At 44.4% G+C, this 23,259-nt stretch overlaps 2 protein-coding genes across 2 annotated transcripts in view; one reads left to right on the top strand and one right to left on the bottom strand.

Annotated features, from left to right (window-relative positions):
• The window catches only part of LOC311225724 (V-type proton ATPase subunit C 1-B-like), a gene marked incomplete at both ends in the record, with an annotated part of 38,947 nt that extends 36,577 nt beyond the window's left edge, over window positions 1–2,370 (bottom strand). The window contains 2 exons of the mRNA XM_084311118.1: window positions 1,056–1,123; window positions 2,242–2,370. Of these exons, the coding sequence (XP_084167244.1) occupies window positions 1,056–1,123; window positions 2,242–2,370 (197 nt within the window). The remainder of the gene's footprint in view (window positions 1–1,055; window positions 1,124–2,241) is intronic.
• A 1,699-nt stretch (window positions 2,371–4,069) lies between these two features.
• Window positions 4,070–23,259, top strand: part of nol10 (nucleolar protein 10) — a 64,079-nt gene continuing 44,889 nt past the window's right edge. The window contains exons 1-10 of the mRNA XM_084310624.1: window positions 4,070–4,200; window positions 4,571–4,616; window positions 4,718–4,816; window positions 6,608–6,685; window positions 7,148–7,185; window positions 8,917–9,053; window positions 11,002–11,067; window positions 11,172–11,232; window positions 12,302–12,387; window positions 14,560–14,638. Coding sequence (XP_084166750.1) covers window positions 4,135–4,200; window positions 4,571–4,616; window positions 4,718–4,816; window positions 6,608–6,685; window positions 7,148–7,185; window positions 8,917–9,053; window positions 11,002–11,067; window positions 11,172–11,232; window positions 12,302–12,387; window positions 14,560–14,638 — 756 coding nt within the window. The 5' untranslated portion in view covers window positions 4,070–4,134. The remainder of the gene's footprint in view (window positions 4,201–4,570; window positions 4,617–4,717; window positions 4,817–6,607; window positions 6,686–7,147; window positions 7,186–8,916; window positions 9,054–11,001; window positions 11,068–11,171; window positions 11,233–12,301; window positions 12,388–14,559; window positions 14,639–23,259) is intronic.

Here is a 23,259-nt window from a genome sequence, read left to right on the forward strand (position 1 = left end):
TGGAGTATATTTCCACCCCTTTTCAACATCAATGACAGTGTGAAAGGTAGACTGAAATCTACCAGAACATATATAGTTTATTATGTATGTTACATAATATTATTATACATATTATAACAGTATGTTACATGTTGCTATTATTATTATTATTATTATTATTATTATTATTATTATTATTATTATTATTATTATTATTATTATTATTATTATTATTACCCAAAATGTGTTAAAGACAGGGGCAGTTTCTAGTAATGGTGAGAAGTTTAATTTACATTGGTACAGTATGGTCCTTTGTATACTGGCAACTTAGATAGCATCTAGGCCTATGAAACTCATTATAATATTGATACGATGTCAATGATTTGCAACCATTTCCTCAGTAGAACATCTGATTATACTGTGAGCTTCCTGTTTTGGAAAAGGACATGTATCATGGTTTAAAAGGACATGTATTATGGTTTAAAAGGTGGTTGAAAGGTAGTTAATTTTTTTTTTTAAATAGGGCCCAGGTTCAGTACTAGTCACCATCATGCCAGACAATGTTTAAATAGGGCCTGGGTTCAGTATAGTCACCATCATGCCAGACAATGTTTAAATAGGGCCTGGGTTCAGTACTAGTCACCATCATGCCAGACAATGTTTAAATAGGGCCTGGGTTCAGTACTAGTCACCATCATGCCAGACTATGTTTAAATAGGGCCTGGGTTCAGTACTTGTCACCATCAGACAATGTTTAAAAAGAAAGTGAACATGTCCTTTAAGCCCATGTAAGGCCGCCTCAGCTCATTCATAGACCTCCATGATTTACAAACAGGGGTAAAACTAACCGTTAGCTGCCCCTGGGCATGAATTAATCATGACAAAGACCGCAAACTGGGCTGAGAATTACAGGAATTCATTGAGATGCGTGTTCTCCTTCCGCTATGACCACTAGACAAGTACACTGAGTGTTCAGCCACACAAAAAATAGAGGAGCGTGTTCGCCCCCCCCCCCCCCCCCCCCCCCCCCCCCCCCGACGCACCTCATGACCCACCGCGCCTTACGGTCTCGTTACCTTTCGGTTAACGCGTCCAATGTGGAGAGGTCGTCCGACACGCAGAGGAGGTTGTCCAGCGTTCCCACCTGAGGGCACAACAACACAGCCGCCATGACAACAGTTTGGAGTACTACCGTCCATCTGTAGGTTTGCAGAGAACCAAAGTGGAGAGAACCTGAGCAACTGTGTTGCATTTGTAATGTCTCATCGAATTACCACTACCCGTTTTGACATCGGTTCGAAAGTACACACATCACGTCTTATTCGACAGGATATTTCGAGGCCTTTCGGTTGAATCCGGGCGATTTTAAAAGAAAGAAGAAAAAAAAATACATTCTGAAATTCTGTTTCTGAGGCCATGTGGTGTGTAAGTTAGTGGTCATCGCTGAGTGAAATGGGTCAGATGGAAATTGGATGGAGAGCAACCCGAGCCTACGTTTAGGCTAACCCCTTCGCCAGAGAGGGACACCAAACACCCCCGGCCTCTTCATCATCATCATCATCTACACACTGTGCAATACTCTTCATCTTATGCAGAACCGCTATACACTAACGATACTATCTTTGATGGAAATTTCATCGTAAAGTGTGGAGAGCAACCTGAGCCTGCTCTGTATAACCCGGTGCCCATGAGAGGGACACCAAACACCGTGGCCCCTTCATCATCTAGACGCCGCACAACACTCTTCCTCTTATGTAGAAGTGATATATACACTAATGGTACCGTCTTTACGCGTTCATCTTTTGCTCAGTGTAAACACTGTTGTCACCAGAGGACAGCATACCTACAGTATGTGCAAACCTGTCGGGGGGGGGGGGGGGGGGGGGAGCAGCTAAGGGCCTTTACTTGGGAACTTCACTCAAAGTACAACTTTGAAGTATTTGTATACTTTACTGCAATATTTTCCATTTCAGAGGCCTCTCTATGCTTTTACTCCACTTCATTTATACTTTTTACTCCACCGTATTTACTTATAACACCTGCACGTATAGCATAACACCTGCACGTAGCATAACACCTGCACATAGCATATACTCTTTATTTCAGTAAAGGAGTAGTGCATTCAAGAAATTCCAAGAAAAGAGGAAGCCACCAGGGCAATCATAACTGGACGTCCAACCCTTTTATCTTAGCCTTATGGGTTCATTAGAGAGAGAGAGAGGGGGAAGAGAGAGAGAGAGAGAGAGAGAGAGAGACCCTTACTTTCAGATCTGGAATGGAGAATTTGCAGCAGGATGCCAGGTTGGAGTCGGCTATGGTGCTCTTCAGCTTCTCCAGGCTGGTGAAGCTGGTCTTGTCCAGTGGGACAGAAATCAGCCAGAAGTCCGTCATGACTTTCTGTGGTTCACTTGTAGGTCCAATAACAATTTCAGTCCAGTCCCTCAGAATTAGCTTTGGTGAGGAATACAATGTGTTCAATACAATTGATATTCATAGAAAACAAAACCCATCCAAACCAAACATCTTGAGCTGATTAGTGGTTACTGGCCTGAAGTGTATAGGCCTATTATCCAGTGGTGGAAAGGAACACGTTTTTTTGGGGAACTTTTTAACTTTTACTCCACTACATTTCAAAGGGAATGTGGTACTTTTTACTCCACTACGTGTATTTGAACCCATCAGTTGCTAGTTATTTTTTAAGGATTTTGAAAACATGGCAAAAATGGCAAACATGGCAAAAATGGATAAAGATTGTGTACTTTCAAATTTGAAGCCTGACACCTTCAAGATGACATAATCAGAGCCAATATAACTGGACCACATACCACTTTAACATGACCTTTAGAGGTCAATGGATTGGACCCAAGCACTGTAATACACACAGCATGTAGAATACATACTTTTACTTTGAATACATTAAGTATATTCATAGCAAATACGTCTCTATTTCAAATTAATTAAGTAACATTTTGAATGGAGGACTTTTACTTTTACCAGAGTATAAATAAAGGTACTGTGCTTCTTCCACTACTGCCATTGGATATCATTCTCTGCATTTTGCTTGTATTAGGCTATATACTCCAGCTTGTTGGTGACGAAGCTTTTGATTTAAGCCGATACTTTAAGCCATACCCAATATGGCCATGTTATCGCCAAAAACAGAGTCCGAGAGGTAATTCAATCTTACCGTTAATTCATCTCCATATAGCCATGACTTTCCCCGTCCCACCGTCCCGCACCAGGCAGCCTCACAGGTAGTTCGTGCTGCTCAGTCGATGGACGGCACAGTACGTCACCACAGCCACCGGTGACACGCGTCTGGCACGCGACTGTCTCGCTCAAATAACACCATCAGCACTGACGCAAAGGAATTCGTCTAAAATGATTTTTTATAGAAGTCATTGTTCTAAACACGTATCTACAAGATTATTTTCAGAACTAAACATATCTGCAAGTTAGACCCTTTTGGATGCAAATTATTTTGAGACAGTTAGACTTTGAAATCAGTTCGCCCCGAGGAGACCAATATAATTAATTCACCACACAGACCCAAGTCGTTCAATAGTAATATGTTCTATTATGTCCCTTGTACCTTGTATTATTTCGTTTATTCATATGCTATTTTGTTTATTTTAGTTTAATAATTAGATGTATTTGTATTTCGAAATAATTCCCATTCAACTGAGAATATATACGACTCGTTATCAGCCTGCCCTGCTGCTGTGGGTGAGTGGTGAGTGAGTGAGCGTGTCCATGAATTAATTCAGTAAAGGCACGGTCGCATAATAAACCAAACATAATAATATTTTCACAATTTAGACCCATTTTATATCGGCTAACTGAATTGTCGGAGTGGTAGAGTTTCAAAGGTCCATGACAACTTGCTAAAAATATGGCATTAGCTGGCTAATTTGCATACAAAATACAATTCAAACAAGGTTATTTATTTTATTATTAATAGTAATATTCTCGGCCGACAAGCTCTCAGTTCTAGACCCACGGGAAGAGGCGGAACCATATGCTGTGTCTTCGATATTTCCACACGAACTGATTTCGGCAAACTCTCGTTCACTTCCTGTTTTTACTCCAAGGCAACAACGTGGATCGAGAAAGATCCATGTGTTATGTGTGACTAGTTTCTTATTATCATATACAATGCAGATATCTACAGTAAATGATGTGAAGATTTATAATCTAAGTCATGGAAAGTCTCTACCAGAGGTAAGGGCCATGACAGTATGACACGCAACATGAACATATAGTTGTGGTTAACGTTAACTAGCTTTTACCAGATGTAGCAGTACTGTCTTATCTGTATGTCATATTATGTTATGATGAATTGAAAATGGGGGACCCCGATGTAAACAAGACGAAAGTATTTATCTGGTCTGCATCCCCTTAACAATTGTGTGTATTGAGCTGTACTGTACTGTACCCATTCTGCAATCTGTTAATACAATTATCAATCAATCAGCCAGCAGCCATACTCATCCATATCTGCATGTGGAATTACTTGTATAATAATAGGTAACGTTAACGCGAGTTAAACCTTTCCAACAATATAACGATATATCTGTTTTATATCCTGTAGTGGCTGTCGGATCGGAAGAAGAGAAAGTTGCAAAACCAAGATGTCGGTGAGTTGCTGTTAGATACCACTTCAGCATGTAATCGGGTAAACCTTTATCACAAACGTTGCTCGTCAGACTTGCTTTTCTCCTTTCTTCCACTTTCTCAGACATCCAGCGCAGGATCGAGCTCATCCAGGACTTTGAGATGCCCACTGTGTCCACCTCTATCAAAGTGTCCAAGGATGGGCAGTTCATCCTTGCAGCAGGTACGTGACAGTGCTTTGCACGCTTGAGTCCGCAATTACACACAACTGTGCAGTTAGGATGACTTCTTTTTCGCCCATATTTCTGACTCGCATACATGTACATTTTGATCAATAGGGCTCAGAGCCAACTGAGGCACCCGTGGAGCAGTTGCGGCTTCAGTGCCTTGCTCAAGGACATTTACGCAGGGATGATACATTGGGTGTCGCAGGGATTGGACCTGTGACTTTGTAGTTAAAGTATGGTCTCTGACCTCTAGGTCACCCAACTGTGTTTAAAATCATACATATTTGAGCAGCAGCTCCCCTAGCCCTAGATTGGTTGATATTCCATACTGTTATGGGATATAGGGGGCCGATACCAGGCTAAAATAGGGTATCTGTGTCTGGGGAACTTAGCCCAAGAATGATTGATATTCCATACATGTATTCCATATACCAAGTTTCAAGTTTCTTTATTAGTTGTCATACAAAAATACAGAATACTTTTATATGAAATGCTTTTTCCTGTTCTGCTCCTGAGAGTGTGCTAGATGAAAATAAAATAGATAAGTCAAAAGTACGTACCACTACCAAGTGTAAACAAAAGTGTTCAATATACATATATACAATATACAATACAGAGTAGGAAAAAAAATTGTAACTGAGTTACAATACAATATAAAGTACAGAAATGGGAAGAGGTACAACTTAGGGTAAGGTGCAATGAGGTATGAGTTGTAGTGCAAATCTCTTTACCAATAATATAAATATAAAGTGTGTTAAAGTGTCTAAAGTGGGTAAAGTGGGTGCTACAGTGAGTTGTTTATTTAAAGTGACTGTGTGCATGTGGATGTGTGTGCTGTGAGTGTATTTGATGGTTTGTTACATAGTGTTATTGTCATTGATCATCCTGATGGCCTGGGGATAGAAGCTCCTTCTGAGTCTCTGTGCTTGCCTGGAAAATGCAATTCCTTGGAGGGATTCGCCCCCACAGCATTCTGATTTGTTGCACTCTGAGTTCTCGTCCAATAATTCATAGCTGCCTGCAACTTGGGGGTCAGCTCTGGTCATTATAGTCTCAAATTCCTTTGGGAATTTGAGCCAAAACGTATATTTACGATATTCACATGGATCACATACTTTCTTGTTTAAGCTGGTCTGCGATTGCTTCAACTGGTTCAGAAAATGGCAGCCAGGCTTTTGACGAGCACTAAACGAAGAGGGCATAATACCCCCATTCTGGCTCCACTTATACTGGCTCCCTGTGCGCTTCAGAATTCAGTTCAAGATCCTCCTGATCACATTCAAAGCCCTCCATGGCAACCTCTTATATTTCTGGACTTATAAGTTATAACCCAATACTCTGCACCAAGATTATCCAATCTTCTGACCGATTGTTCTTTAATGTCCCACGGACGGTCCAGATTCAAAACAGGGGGGGGGGCTGTGCTTTTACTGGTTTAGCTCCAACACTATGGAATCGCCTCCCCTTCACATACAAAAACGTCTATAGACTATAGTTTGTTGCTCTGCAATTCCTATTGTTTGTAAATCAATTTTTTTTTAATTATGTTTTGTTTGTTTATATTGCTTTTATTGTCAATTGTCTGTTTCCGTTTCATGAATTCGAATTTTTACTTGGCTGTTTTCATGCTGTGTACTATTATGCATTTTTATTATCAACCGTGAAGCACTTTGGACTGCTATTTTGAAAAGTGTGTATAATTAAAGTTGACTTACTTACTAGTACCGTGGGATAGTTACATCACCTCTCGCACATTGGTAATTGTTTTTTTGTTTGATCAACCTCAGGCACATACAAGCCCAGGATCCGCTGTTACGACACCTACCAGTTGTCCATGAAGTTTGAGCGTTGCCTGGATTCGGAGGGTAAGTGAGGAGACAGAATCACTAGTTGACTGCATTTCTTCTGGTCACAGATGGCTCCAGCTTCAAACCTGAAGTGAAAGCATGGCTCAAGGCAAAACAATCCTTAATCATTCATATCTGGACTCTCATCTGATTATGTTGCCAAAAGTGTAACTTTAATTTGAATGCACTACAACACTTTATATATGTGCCTTTTATCCTGATAAATTGTATACCCTTGTCATTGTCTATTGTATATTTGTGTCATTACGAGTTATGTGTAACTGTGCTGTTACTGTATGTATATAAGTGTATTGAACCTGCCATGGGACTACAGATGAAAATGAGCTGAAGCTAAATCTGGCAAAAAAAATCAAATGGCAACATTTATGTTTTAATATTGTACATGGTCCCTTACGAAAGAAAGAAAGAACATTTTACAACATTATGACAAGTTATTTTCTCTCTCCATCTCTTTCCTAGTTTTGGCTTTTGACATGCTGTCTGATGACTACTCTAAGGTAAGACGAGAGCACAGACCCGCCGGCCCAGCTGTTCCCTTCACAACCAAACAACTCGGGAGATAAACACAGAGAACTTCTTAAATTAATTAATGATCATTGCATTCATATAGCGCTTTTCTAAACACTCGAAACGCTTTACAATGTAGGATGGAAATGGCCTCCTTCACCACCACTGGGTAGCACCCAACTTTGGGCTACGCAGGCTCAATGGCTACTAGGGGGTGGGAATCGCCAGAGGTCTCACGATACGATACTATCACGATACTTGAGTCACGATACGATAGTATTGCGATACTAAATATATTGCGACATGCTGAGTATTGCGATATTAATATTGCGATATATTGCGATTTATTACCTTTTTTCAACTCCAAAGTAAAACTTTGTCAACATGTTTTATCTAATAAAATAAAGTTCAGTCTGTTCATCTCACTTCAATCATTTTTATTGCAGAACATGGTATTTTCTCAAGCAGACAGATGTAAACACTGTAATGTGTTGCATGTACCTGACAAACTGAACTGTTTGTATTACAGTCATATTCCAACTTAACTGAATGCACACGTGTGTGTGTGTGGACTACTGTACTATTACATGTATTGAAATGAACAATGCAACTTCCTTATACAAAAAATATATATATACACAATCTATTTTTATTTTTTTTATAAATAATTAAATATCGATACTTGGCATCCTTGTATCGATACAGTATCGCCACGCAAAGTATCGCGATACTACTACGTATCGATATTCCCCCCCACCCCTAATGGCTACCATACACTGGCACCAGGCACACATCTGTTTACACATATTGTTTACTCTGCTTTTTTACTACCTGTACCTCCCCATCCCCCTCCCCATGCTGCTATGATGCCTGAATTTCCCCAAGGGGATCAATAAAGGAATATCTTATCTTATCACACTACACAATGGCTGAAAGGCTCAGGAGATATTGATATTAAGGGGGGGGGATGATTAGGTGGCCTTGATGTCAGAGACCTGATTGGGAATTTAGCCAGGAAAGTGTCAGTTTGCCCCAAAATAAAACATATTTTTCCTCTTACCTGGAGTGCTGTCTGTCCATCCACATGTCGTCTTTGGAGATATCTGCCATTGAGATGTGTGCCGTCACTCCCAATACAATGGAGCTGAATGGCACTGGGTTTGTGGCGCTCAAAGTGGCAAAAGAATACATTTGGAAAAACTCAACAGCAACGTCTCTTTCCAGAAATCACAACATGGTTACTGAAGATAATCCACAGACCTCGTTGTGAACCGTGTCAGTAGGTCTCAAATTAAGAATGTTGTCAAATGACATCGAAACTATCTGGATGGATAGATGGCTCTTTTTCTCTTCTTTTTTAAGGCAATAATTGAGGTGGAAAATATTTCTTTAGAAAAGATGATGGATTGACTGTGACCAAATCAATATGATCAAAAATGTCCTATCTATATATTGCACAATATTAACTACTTCTCATTCTGTGTGTGAGTGTGTGCATCATCTGTGTTACGTGGTTGTGGTGTGTAGTCTGTGCTTGTAGCTCTTGTCTCTTTCATAGACGATCAGAAAAAGGCAGAAAATCACAAAAAAATAATTTCCTTTTCTTTTGACATGTTACACAGGCATTCGATTTTAGAATAAGGGAAATTCTCGCTCTGGTATGGTATTGGTGCATCCCTGGCCCCTTTTTAAATCCAACTTGTGCCTTTCTGTATGTGTAGCTGGTGTTTCTGAACTGTGACCGGTACGTGGAGTTCCACTCGCAGCATGGACACTACTACAAGACCCGCATTCCCAAGTATGGACGGGACTTTTCCTATCACACTCCCTCCTGCGACCTCTTTCTTGTGGGGATGAGGTAAGATAAGATATTCCTTTATTGATCCCTTTGGGGAAATTCAGGCGTCATAATAGCATGGAGGGGAGGTACAGGTGTATGAGACAGTATATGAGAAAGTAAACGGTGTAATCAAAGGTGCAGATAAGGGTCTGTATGCCCCAACGGTTATATTATAGTGTACGTTACAGTAAATATGGTAATTGAGAATATCTAAATAAAATAATTGGAAAACTGCTTTGCTTATCATGAAACGTTTTGAGATTTATCATAAAGAGGCCCATAATTGTTAGCATGTTATTTTTCCCTACTAGATTCACAAAAACACATTTTCTTTTAATCGTTTTAGTTAACTGACTAACTGCTTGTTAGCATTGTCAACATTCCTTCTTGAAATAAGTGGTTACTGCAGAAAGCTGGCGTTAGCTTGTTAGCTAGCAGCACTTACTGAATTCTATGAGGAATGCTGACTGTGCTAGGGAGTTTTATTGTTTAAGGTAAACTCAATGTAGGAGCTGAAGCTAATGAATTAGCTTGTGGCTAGTAGTACTTGTTGGTTTCAGTGAAGAATGTTAACGCGCTGGTTTTAGGGAGGACAAATGTAGAATTGTTTTCCGTGAAATGGGTCCAGCGATATAAAGGAACGGACTAAAATGTAATATGTCGAGGTACATTTTAAGCTCGCACTAGCAAGGAGTGAATATGTTCAGGGCTCCATTTACTATTCTGTGTCGTCTGCGGCCTTTTAACACTTTCAGAGCCGGCCGTGTTTTCCTTTTTACCCCCTTGAATGCCCAGCAACCACTTCAATGTTAACGTTAATATCACCTAATCTATGTTTTAAATGATGGCTATGTGTCTAATCTGCCCGTCGCATTATCAATGACCCATTTCCAGTCCACATTGTCGAAGCGGATTGTTTTTTTATCGGTTCATTTCCGTTTTATAGCATTTTGAAAAGCCCTCGTTTTCAAGAAAGAAAAAAAAAGAATCCACGATAAACGCTGATGTACTGTAATATTCTAGAACGTTGTCATTGTTCTGCCTATTTATGAATCGTTTTCAAATAAACACTAGATTATCGATAGTATATGTGTACGACAGTACGTGTGCACGCTGGTGCCGCAAGCTGTAAATCGATTCTCTTATTTCCTGATCACTCGCACAGTCAAAACAGCCATATCACATATAGGGGGAAAGCTTATATCTCTGTGAAAAAAGGTCTGATTATCCTAATACTGGTAAAATAGATTCCTTACCTGAGATCAGATGGTATCCAAATGGATTATTCCAATTCCTGATCGACCATTCCAAAAATCAATCCTTTTATTGATCCCACGCGTATACTGTAAAACAGAGTATACACGCTGTGCTGAGGGTCCATCATGAAGCTGATCGGCCCCGGTTACATGCGTGAGAAGTAAAATGTGGAGTCCGGGTTTTTTTTCCCCATGCATTTTCATTGAGTCCAATCCAAAAGGGTGAATTACCATCTGGGAGACGATAGGGGGCGCTTTTTTCACATCTGAGCGCCTGGGGTGGCTGATTTACCAACGGTAGACTCGGTTGATGAAATATGAATTCAAGGGGAGCTCCAGTAGCTCACCACGTACCTCGAGCGCTATTTCGGCGCCGGGGACAACCGTGCTCGTCACGGATCTGGGGTTTAGCGAGTTCTAATCCCGGACTGCAGCCGTGCCTTTCCCAGAGTGTCTTCCCCCCCATCTGAACCCTTTCAGCCTGTTTCTGTCGGTCATCCTTGACCAGAATAAATGCGATAAACGTATAAAAGAGCCAGGGGAATGGCCAAAGTAAAAAAAAAAAAAAAAAAAAAAAAATATGAATTCAGATCGCTAATAAAAAAGAAAAATATATTCTCGTGATGGGCATTCAACCCGCGGGGGGTAAACCCGAGAAAACTCGGGTTGGGCAATCAAAGTGTTAACGCTCCCCCTCTTGTCATCCACAGCTCCGAGGTGTACAGGCTGAATCTGGAACAGGGGCGCTTCCTCAACTCCCTGCAGACCAACGCTGTGTGAGTGTTCCACTGATCTCCACAGGGGAGTTTTGCAGGTTATTGACTCATTTAAAATGTCAAAGTCTCCCTTTAATGTCCCGTTCCTCTGTCCCATCTACCAGAGAACACAATGTGTGTGACATCAACCCAGTCCATCACCTGCTCGCTACGGGGAGCAGAGAGGTGAGTGCTTCTACCGCAGGAGGAAGTGGAATAATGATTCATTCATGACATAGGCCCCGTTGGAAATCCAGACAAACGTTTTCTTTAATTTTCTTTTTCATAAGGTGACAAAAAAAGGTAAAGAGAATTTGCCTAAAAGTACATACCCAAGTAAATGGAACATTGCTCCACTTCTACAAGGCCATTTGCATGTTATTGGTATCTAGGGACATCTATGGACCCCAGGGAATGTATTCCCAGTGTCAGAAATATTGTGTCCGTTACTATGCTTGAGTAAATTGTAAAGGAGAATTTCAATTATAATTTGTATTATTTGTCCACCTTTGACGGTGAATAACTGATGCTAACATTGACCAGACGTGTCACTGAGCTTATTCAGCACCTTCTTGAGATCAAGTGTACAAAAAAATCGAAGCAAATTAATAAAGGGCAGATGATTTACATGGGTTTTTGTAGATACAGTACTGAATTTTGCCATCCGGACACATTTAAAATATGAATATAGAATATCAGGCCTATAAATGACCTTATTATGGCCAAGTCATACATCTATGGATCGGGCCAAATCTCCTCGTTCCAATGGCAGAGTTAAATCTGGATTTAGTACCACCAGGCGCCCGTTACAGGCAGCAAATACCGTGAATGAAGTTTTATGACATTTTGACGTCCATCGAAAGCCCTGGGTCTCCTCTTTCTTAGGACTACAACGATTTCATGACGACGGCATTTTCTAAATCATCCGTTTTCCGATGCAATGCGCTGAGATCTTTCATCATAGTTCAAGACAGTAGAGGCAGAGCGCTTTCTGGTGATATGTCACATTCACATTGGATTGATTGTACAACTGCAAATACGGGGGCGGTCCAAAAGAGATTATGGTTCTTCAAACCAAATACTGTCAAATATCGATATATATCATAGTTTTACCATATCGCCCGGTGGAGAATAGGTCTGCAATCGTCTGTTGTCTTGCTATGACCTATTTCATGACCATTGAACTTGAGATTGTGTGTTTTGTGTGTCAGTATAATATCTGACCATTACTCCTCTCTCAACCCCCGGCCTCCAGGGAAAAGTAGAATGCTGGGACCCTCGCACCCGGAGCCGAGTGGGCATGCTAGACTGTGCCCTGGGCAGCGTCACAGAGGGGACGGAGTAAGTACACAAGCGGTCAGACATACTGTATCGATGGCCGAAGAACAAAACCTCCTATTCTGCACTAATACCTGGTCGGTATTGTCACAAACCGGCCGTTCGGCGGTGACAAAGAGGGAGACGCAGACAAGCAATTCTCAAGTAACAAGGGATTTTAGTCCACCACTGTTATACAAAGTCCAAATGTGTGTGTGACAAACAAATGACCGGCGTCTCAGGAGGAGAGTGCACTGAAACTAAGCTCCACGAGTGTTTTAAACAGAGCAGGGGAACACCAGGCCCAGGTGTCTCCCATTGCTCTGATGAGCGCTCCAGCCACGCCCACCACCAGTACCTGTCAACATAAAAGAACATAGCACACACACATATACACACAGACAGGCAGACAATGGTGGAGTGGAGGGGGTCGTAACAGTATTGTTAACACATAATATAGTCCAAAAACAGTTTATTGTGTTGGGTATCCTTAAAGAATTGCATTCTGAAAGAAGAAAACACGAAAAAAAACACTTTCCCAAAAATGTGAATTTTTCAGATAGGAAGTTTTTTTCTTCTGCCATCGATATAGTAAATTATACCATCTCCATGAAACTTGATGTAAATTTACCCAACATTTTAGAGTTGTTGTTGTTGTTGTGAAAATGATGACTAAAGCCCTTTTGATCACAATCCCCCCTGGATATAAATATAATGAAACCATTTCAAATATCCAGTCTGCTTCCCTGAAGAGATTGTATAATCTACTCAAATTGCCCTGTTAGGCCCGCGATAATAGCCCTTAGTGGAATACACTACACACGTTGTAATGTTTCGCCTGATTATCGAATCTTGAAATCAACGCTAGATTATCATTATTATCCTTCCTCATGCAAGAATGAAAAGGGCCCTGGACCGCGGGGCTCCCCCCGCCACCTCCTGCACCCAACGGCACACAGCCACACACACACACAGAGACAGCGTCGATCGGGGTAGAAAGAAATATCAGATCAACGCAAGATTTTATATATAGTGTTCTTACCTGGTATCTGATGTAATGCAAAAGAAAGAATCCAATTATCTGATCGCCATTCCAAATACTGCTCGTGGAGGTCCGTCCCACGTTACAGAGCGTTACACATGAACGGGCGGGCGGGGTTATTGTTCCATGCCATCGTTGTAAAGCCCTGCCTCGTCTGAGTATTTAAACCCCGCCCGCACGGCTCAGATCGGCCCTGAAAAGAAACTACACCATTTCTAATAGAGTGCAATACCTGCCGGAAGGCGTAGGCGCCGGTATTTGCCCTTTTGCGAGCTCAGACCCATTCCCAATGATAACATCAGGCTGGATGGATGAAAATGAATGGATATAGCTAATAAAAGAAATAACGATTAAAACCCTGACTTTTCTCATGATTGGCGCTGAATGAGTTAAACAAGTCAAGAAGAAACATCACAATAAGTCAAGAACAAAACAAGAACACCATAAAGTCCAATTTTTTTTAAATAAATGCAAAAAAACACTATATTGTACTGGTTGGAATTGATGAAAACTCAATTGAAACATCCAAGCAAGCAAACGATGCCAGGTGACAATTGACATATCTCAAGCCTCTCCGACCTATCTGTCAGAGGAAAGCGACAATTGATCTTGGAGAGGGTCAAGAAAAGAGGGCGGGCTTGAGATAGGTCAGTTTATCATCATGATCCTTGCCTTGTTTTCTCTTTTTAGAAATGTTCCTCTTTCATATTTTTCCACTTTCAAATAAAAGCAAACATGTCAGCCAATGTGTATCCTGTCACCCACTATGTCATTACGGTATTCAGATCAAGCTGCCTGTTAAATAGGTTAAATCTCTTTGCCGGTCACAGAGGGGTTAGATCCTGTGTCAGTGTGTGTAGACGAACCCTTTTGAAGTTTTCCCAACTCTCGTTTCCCTCTCTCCTGTTAATGCTCCGTGAGCAACATGGATCTCGTTACACAAAGCCCCATACGACTTCCCCAAGTGGGCCCACTTTCCATTTCAAGCCGAATGAGACGATGACATCAGAATTGTCTCGCACGATGATAATAATACTTCACCATTACAAAATCCCTTGGATCACAGCAGCCCTATGTTTACTTTCGTTGCACATAATTGTGACTCCGGGTTCGATGATACTTTTCACAACTGACTGTATGTGTTGTTTGTCTAGAGTGGATGCGTTGCCTGCAGTCACGGCTCTGAAGTTCAACAGCTCTCTCACCATGGCAGTAGGCACCAGCACCGGGCAGGTAAACACTAGAGCACCAGAGGCATGCATTAAAGCATTCCGTCTCCAGACGGATTTCCGTCAATTTGATTGGGGAGATCCGTCCATTTGATTCGCAGTCTGACGGAAGTATTTGCATGATTTGTAGATGCATACAGATTGAAACAAAATTGAGCCAATCAGAGGCGCCAAATATGGAAAAGGGCTTTTTTTTCCTATCGCGCCAAGCAGTCATCATCACTCAGCGACTCGAGAGACGGGTCGCCTTTTTTGCAGCCTCACGCGTCAACTGCTTGTTTACCAACGTCACAGCCACCACGCTGCTTGCACTCGCTGCTATATACCGATTAGCTAACGTTAGCTTAATAGCGTCTGTTAAATGGAAGGAGTAAGCCGGCCACTAAAAAGAGAACCCACCGCGGGGTTCTCAGATGAAAAGGATGAGCGGGACCACCTAACAAAAAGTTTCGAGAGGAGAGGACGTTTGAAGAGACTGGCTAGGCAGCGCTACTGGGGGCTGTAGTGGTGAGTTAACTTGTTCCGTGTGCCGCAACGATGTCAAAAAGAAAAACAGAAACAACACGTTTGTCATTGTCGTGTTACTTCACAGTACAATATGCGAGTCCCCTGCTGTGGTTGTGAGTATACGTTTATTAGCTTAACTCCGTAGCAACATCACACAGGTGTATCGGTAGACAGTCTCCTCCCCACCGTATATATTCTCTCTGTCAGGATCTATGGGTAACATTACTGTATATTTGCATATCGTATATGTCACAAATGTAACAGTACTATATACCTGTAGTATGTCCCTATGCCATAAATGTCATGTCAATGTCATGCATGTCATAAATGTCACTGAATTGAAAATGGGGGACCCTGATGATGTAAACAAGACAAACGTCTTTCTCAGGTCTGCATCCCCTTAACAATTGTGTGTATTGAGCCATACTGTATTGTACCCATTCTGCAATCGGTTAAATATTGATTGATTGTTATAACGGATTGCAGAATGGGTACAATACAGTACAGCTCAATACACACAATTGTCAAGGGGTTGCAGACCAGAGAAAGACTTTCCTCTTTACATCAGGGTCCCCCATTTTCAATTCATCATAACATATATGACATACATGACATACAGATAGATAATACTGCTACATCTATACATTTATGACGTACCAGATTTACACAGTATTGTTTGTGATACAATAAGAGTCTAAAAAAGAGAGCATATACATTTGACGAAGAAACTGTACATTGGAGGAGGTTGGGTGGAGGGGGGGGGGACTGTACATTGGAGGTGGTTGGGGAGGGAAGGGTTGGGTAGGCGGGGTGGGGGGGTAACTGTACATTGGATTATCGACGAAACCGAAACAAGTAGGCTCCCTTAAAACGCCAACGCTATTAAAAAGAAATACAGTGGAGGTTAAAATAAGAATATGACTTGGCCTGAAAAAAATTTCAGTCGGGAGATTTTTTTTTGCTTTAATCCCTGACCAGAGGCCCCACGATGCCATATTATCACCATACTGGAGTCACAATATTGTTTTGTTTAGTTTATTTGTCGGGGACAATGCACGTAAAAGAAATATGCCAGATTTAGCCAAGCAGGCTAGTTTTCATCCGTAGTCCCTGGACAAGTGTAAAAGAACAGGCGTGAGATATCAAGCAGACAGTGGTTCATAGAATAAAAGTTATAGTAACAATGTCAATATACTATGTAGACATACCTTGGTTCATAGATATATATATATACTGTCACTGTATACACACACACAGTCAAATATATCAGTATCTTACCAGCACAAAATGTATATACCCTTCATAGAAGAAAAAAGAAAGATAAAATTAAGTATTTCGTTTCGTAACGTCTGCTCACCTCACTCCAATATTTTTTATTGCAGCAAAATGGGATTGTGAAGCAAAAAAGTCCAACAGTCTCCATTACGGACCAGTAATAATAGAGGCCTTGCATGGAGTGTTAGTGTAGTTCTCCTCCTTCCAGTGTGGCTGCCTGTAACCACTGCTAACCATATTACATGGAATATAGACCTTGTTTGGGTGTAAGAGCTCAAACACTTATGGCCTGATAAAGTTAGAGCCCCGTTCGTTGTCTATGGAGCAGCCTCAGATTTTACATCCCAGTGACATCACCAAATGGAGGGTTGGTCTCTCTGATTTCTAGCTTTAGGAGAGAGTGGTGCATGCTCACAAATACTGACTGAACTGTTCTGGGACACAATATTCAGCTGTATTATTATTATTATTATTATTATTATTATTATTATTATTATTATTATTATTATTATTATTATTATTATTATTATTATTATTATTGTAACTGAGGGTTACAATTCCCTGACTGTATTACTAGATATGATACTTACTACCACTACCTTTGTACTTAATATTCGGCCACCCAGTACACGGCATAAATATATTATCATGAACACTCTCACGTAGATGAAACGGATCCAACACAAATGTACGAATTAGAAACAGGTCTTTATTTCCTACACAGCGATGGTGTGTAGAATAAGCACTTAATCACTTAATTACATTTATGAATTGAAATAGTATGCACTTTTATGGCAAGGAGTATTCGTCGGTATATCAATAGAGAATGTCCAATCTCTGAAGGCGCAGGTGGTAAATATACGACCTGGAATAGTTAAGGAATAACAGCAATGATACTTTAATGATTATAGGCTGGATACACTAGAGGGGGTTAATCCGGTCGCTTGTAAGCCGACAGGAGTAGGAGGGGGGGGGGTAGAATCCAGCTGCCTCGTCCGGCCAAGGGTATCCCAGGTGAACCCACTGTAGTGCCGTTCAATGCGCCGGCGATCCTTGGACCACAGATGAAAGCAGGTGGACTCTTTGTGGGCCGGCTCTCTCCGGTCCACGGGGGAGAGACGTGAAGAGACCTCGTCTTGCAGAGCGTCTCCTCACCTTGCGTCCTCTCCAGGGGGGGGGGTTCCAACACACGGCAGTGTCGGGGGTCTTTATCCATGGAATAATCAAAGTATCCAAAGCATAATCCGTGCCTGGGAAGGCGGGCTGTCGTCGGTAGAATAATCCGGTATACAGGTCCACTCGCTCGTCGGCTCTGGGGCTCCTCGGGTGCAGCTTCACATAGGGTCAACCACCCTGGGTAAGCAGCCAGTTCTCTGCCCGAAACGATGGGGTACTGACTACGGTAGTATTCTCACCGCACGAAGCACTATATATTAACAGACTATTATTAGCTTAATAGACTACGTCCAACTCGACGATATAGTGCCAAATATGACTATTCAAATATTAATATACACGATGTCTCAATACCGATGGTAGGCGAACTTGGCCTTACTCCCACACGTGGCGTCGCGGGGAGGCTTTACGTCTGTGACTCTATTGGAGGGTAAGAAACTGGACTGAAAAGAAAGTCCTACTTTAGTAGCGCAGTATATATACGCACTATGAACAAATAGTCCCATTAGTGGTGCGGTAGCCAAATTCCTACGTGGAACTAGGACTTGTTCGTACATGTCGAGCGGTACATTTGAACTGGGTCTGAGGGGTATGGCAGCCTGGCACCAAGGTCTCGACCAATAGTAGAATGGAGACTATTATGGGATGTTCAGTAGGCTAGAATGGATATTCAATGCATATTGTACAAGGAATATACAAGGGATATCAGGGAATATTAGAGAATATACAAATACAATTAAATATATATATATAAATAAATATATATATTCGGTTTAATCTGGCCCTTCACAACAGCCACCCCCTGAATAGGTCCCAGACCTAATCAGTTAAACAGAGACAGATTAATCGCGTTGTCTATTTACACATAAGGGTTTGCTGTAGGGGTCAGTCAACTTCACAAAGTCATAGGGTTGTAGGGTCATGGTCATCATCGATTGTGTCTGGGAGTCGAGGCAGTTCTATGAGCCTTGCCACGGGACGGGTGTAAGTGCGACCCTGGACGAGCACTTCAGCTGCTCGGACCTTGCCGTCGGCACCGGTGATCACTTTGCTTACGCGGCCGGCCGGCCACATAGCTCTGGGCAGTGATTGATCAATAATCATGACGACTGTTCCTTCTGTCAAATTGTCTCTCTCCTTTACCCACTTCTGGCGGGTCTGTAGAGACGGTAGGTAGTGCAGTAGGAAACTGTTCCAAAACTTGTCGGCTAATACTTGGCTGTACCTCCACATTCGTCGGCCGTTCGCTTCTTCAGGCCGGTACATTGTCTGGGGTAATGCAGGATCTAGCCGCCCCATCAGGAGTGTGTTGGGGGCTCTGCGTAGGCGACCACCCACTCTGATGAGGGTATGAGCGTCGCTCTCGGGGGCCAGGTGAATTAATCTGCTGTCGGATGGGACGGGCTTTCCTCCCTGTAGACAGGCCAATTCATCGGGGAACGAGTCTCTCTGGGCTCGCTGCAGTAGAAGCAATTCTGCTTCCTCGTAGTTAGCTGCTGACATATCAGCGGGGGACTTGCACTCCGGGTGGTACCGCAGGAATGTTCTTTGTTGTGCACTCTCTATGGACGTGCAATCGTCTATGTTAGGGTCGGTGGAGGCTACGGTGCTCAATCCACAGAACACAGACTTCTTAATTTCCACCTCCTCTGGACTTGCTTCCCTCGGGATAGGCATGGGCCACTGTCCTTCCGGGAGTCTTAGGAATGCGGGGCCGTCACTGTAGACATTGCGACGGGTGAGGTCATCCAGGGGCATCCCCCGGGTGATGACGTCAGCTGGGTTCTGTTTTGTATCAACGTAGCGCCACTCTGTTTCTCCGGTTAACTCTTCGGTTAGGTCTTGAATCTCGGTGACTCTGACTCCCACGAAGACTTTGTACTTGCATGAGTCCGATTTGATCCAGGCGAGTACCGTCGTGGAATCTGACCACAGGATTGTTCTAGACACCGGTATGGTGAGCTCACGTTGGATGAGCGTGGCTAGGTGCGCTCCGGCTAGGGCTGCGCAGAGCTCTAGACGTGGGATAGATTGTTGCTTGCGTGGGGCTATTCTCGAGCGGGCGAGGACAAATGCTGTGTAGATCTCTCCCCCCTGGTCTTGGGCCCGCAAGTAGGCTACTGATCCGTATGCGACCTCTGAGGCGTCACTGAAGACGTGTAAGTCCATTTTACATGTCTCTGGCCTCACCGTGGGTGGGAAGTAGCTTCGGCGCATATTAATGCCTGGGAGTGAGTGGAGCTCCATCTCCCACTCTCTCCAGGTGGATGCAAGGTGTGCGGGAATGGGGTCGTCCCAGCCCTGGTCCTTGTCCCACAATGCTCGTACAATCATCTTTGCCCTGGTGGTGTACGGTAGAATACATCCTAGCGGGTCATATTGTCGGGCGAGTGTTGTGTACACACTCCGTCTGGTGGTCGGCGCCGCCGCCGGCCTTCCCTGCTCCGTAGTCAGGGGCTTGTGTCTGTAGTGAAGCGAATCTGTTTTGAATCGCCACACCAATCCCAGGGTCATCTCCTGGGCTTCTCCCGGGATTGTAGCCATCCAGGTCTCGCTGCTGGCTGCCTTGTCCTCGGAGGAGAGGCTGCGCAGTACTTGCGGATCGCTGCTGGCCCACTGCCTGAGATCAAAGCCGCCTTTGATCAATGAGGCGCGGAGTTTAATCAGGAGAGCCTCGGCTTCTTCCTGGGTTGAAAGGCTTTGTAGACAGTTGTCTACGTAGAAGCTGTTCTTTACGCTGTGTCGGACCTCTTCGTCCGCTGCTGGGTCCTCTGCTACATGTTTCTGTAGTGCAAATGTCGCACAGCAGGGGCTGCACGTCGTTCCGAAGGGGAGGACTTCCCATTGGTAGATGGCTGGGTGCTCATCTCCTGGCTTCTCTCTCCATAGGAACCGTAACAGGGGCTTGTCCGCCTCTACTAATCTCACCTGCAGGAACATTCCTTTAATGTCCCCGCTGATGGCCACCTTTTCCTGGCGGAAGCGGAGTAGAACGCCGAGTAGGGAGGGGCCGAGTGTGGGACCGGGCAGTAACTCTTTATTCAGATTTTGGGATCCGATCTGGTAGCTGCAGTTAAATACTATGCGGTCTTTACCGTTGTGATGGACCTTGTGGTGGGGCACGTACCACGATTCAGTGGTCTGGTCGGCCTCTTTAATGTCCATCTTTGTGACGTGTCCCGCTGTGATGAGCTTGTCAATCTCAGCGCGGTATACACTCTCTTGGGCGCGGTTCTTGGCTAAGCGCCGCTCCGTGTTCAGCAGGTACCGTTCTGTGGCGTCTGTCTTGGCGTGGAAAGTAGGCATTCCTTCTCGCCGCAGGAGTGGCGTGGCGTATCTCAACACGCCGTTGACCGGGACTCTCTTGGTCCCTGTCTCGAGGAGGTGAATTGCATAAATGTCATCTTTAGAGCGAATGTCTTTCTTTCCGTTCTTAAAGGGCATTTGTTCTAGGGTCCATAGCCGCTCTACGTGTTGCAGGAGTGCGGTTTCTCCCTCTGTGACTCGGGAGTGGAGACATCTAGTACTTCGGTTGAGAGATTTGGCGAGCGGGCCTTGGAGAGTCCATCCCAAACGGGTCTCGACTGCTGCAGGGCAGCCTCGGGGTCCGGTATGAACCCGGTCTATCGGGACAATGAGGTCTGCATGGTCGGAGCCTATCAACAGGGTCGGCATAGCATTGTCTATGAGCGGGATCGGTAACTTGCGCAGATGTGCATATTTCTCCATCAGCTTGGCGACGGGGTATGTGTACCGCGACAGTCCTATTTCTTGGCTGGTGAAAGCGTCTGCAATCTGGTACCGTCGCTCAGGCTGGCCGCTTGCTGCGATAGAGAATGAGACATTCTCGCCCTTTATCGTCTTCAAATCTCGTCTTATTGTCCGAATTGTCATTTGGGTTTCGCTTCCCCGCAGCCCTAGCTGGGCCGCAGCGGAGGCGAGCAGCAGGGTCTTCTCTGACCCGTCATCGAGGACGGCGTAAGTGTCCAGGACTTTATTCTGGTAGCTTAGTGTCACACGCACTACTTTTAGGAGTACTCGGGCTCCACTGCTGCTGGCGGGATCGATGTACATGACGCTCGCTTTGCGGCTGGATGGTGCAGGTGAAGGGCGCCGTCTGTTACTGTTGTGAAGTATGTCCAGATGGGCTCCATCGCACTTGGTGCACCTTTTCTTTAAGCGGCATTCGGCTGCCATGTGTGAGCGCGCACAGCGAAAACAGCGCTTGTTGGACTTTATCCATTGACCTGCTTCCTCCGCGTTCAGCTTGGGGAAGGAGTCACATTGCGCTAGCCAGTGTTCTTTCTCACAGTAGGGGCACACTATCTTCCACTTCTCCGTTCTGGAGGGGGTACTGTGGCTCCTGCTGCTCGGTACTGACTCCGATTGGTGCATCACAGTCACCGATCTTCTTCCATCATTTAGTCGTCTGGTTCCTTCTCTGGAGCCAGGGGTGCTCCGTCCGAATGTATCTAGCCGTAGGCTGCTGACTTCTCTCGCCAGGAAGTCTGCTAGATCGAGGAGGTTCGGTTCGGGGCCATTCGGGTCTCTGTGGTCCCTCTGCCGCCTAAAGCGCTCCTGACGAGCGGGCGGCAGCTTCTCCAGAATCCTTTCCACATTTGAGTTGGCGTAAAGTTCATACTTCCCCTTCTCTCTTTGCGCTCCCAACATCCCTACCAGGGACTGCACTCTGATGGACAGGTCGTCCAGTGCTCGATTGTCTATTGCTGGGGGTAAGCGGTCGATGTGTCGGATCTCCTGGATCACGTAATCCCATATGCGCCCATACCTCTGGTCCAATGCTACCAGCGCTGCTGTGTATGGGGTGGTGGAAGTCGCGTAGGCGAGCGCTATATTATGTGCCTGGGGCACCTTTAAGTGCTGCAGTAGGATGGCGTATTTGTGGCGTTCATCCAATACATCCACCAATATGGTCTCCAGACACATGCGGAGTTCTGTATACTGGGCCCGGTTCTCTTGGGTGAAGTCGGGTACCATAGGCGTGCCAATGTATGACGCTGACTGTGGATACATCGGCGAGCGTTGGGGGAGAGGCCTCCTAGGCGAGTCTCCTCCCGCTCCTTGGTATGGGCTGGTACCGGCAGTGTACCATGGCCCGCTTGTCCAGGTGCTGTTCCTCGGTGCGGGTCGTGCGTCGTGCTCACCCGTGTATAGAGTCGGGGGTCTGTAGCGCAGCTCCGCGGGAGTATAGCCTGGGCTGTACCGGACCTCCTGGTCCGGTAGAGTACTGTGCTGTCTTCGGGCGTGGTTCTCCTCCTCTTCCTCTTCGTCTTCAGTTAGGTCATCCAGTGCTTGTAGTCTCTGGTTTAGCCTCTCCACAGGATATGCTGCTCCTTCCCGGTTGCTAGGTCTCGCTTGGACCGGTGGGGGGAGGTGGTCTGTGGGGGGTATAGACCTCGTCTGTTGGTCAAGTTCAGGGTTGTTTACTCGGCTAGGGGATGCCGCCCTGGAGGTGTGTCTAGACGAGTTCCTGGAGCCTCTGGCGGAGGGAGAGGGTGTTGTCCGTCTGATCAGCTGTTCTATTAGTTGCGCTTGCTATCTGTCGCGCTCTGCGTCCCGTAGAGCACCAGCAGCTGCTCGCTGGCTGTCTGCTCGGTCTCGGGCCACATTCTCTTCCATCTGAATGCGTCTTATTTCCAGGCGTAT

This window comes from Notolepis coatsorum, assembly GCF_963971535.1.
Source record: "Notolepis coatsorum genome assembly, chromosome: 3".
Classification (NCBI taxonomy): domain Eukaryota; kingdom Metazoa; phylum Chordata; class Actinopteri; order Aulopiformes; family Paralepididae; genus Notolepis; species Notolepis coatsorum.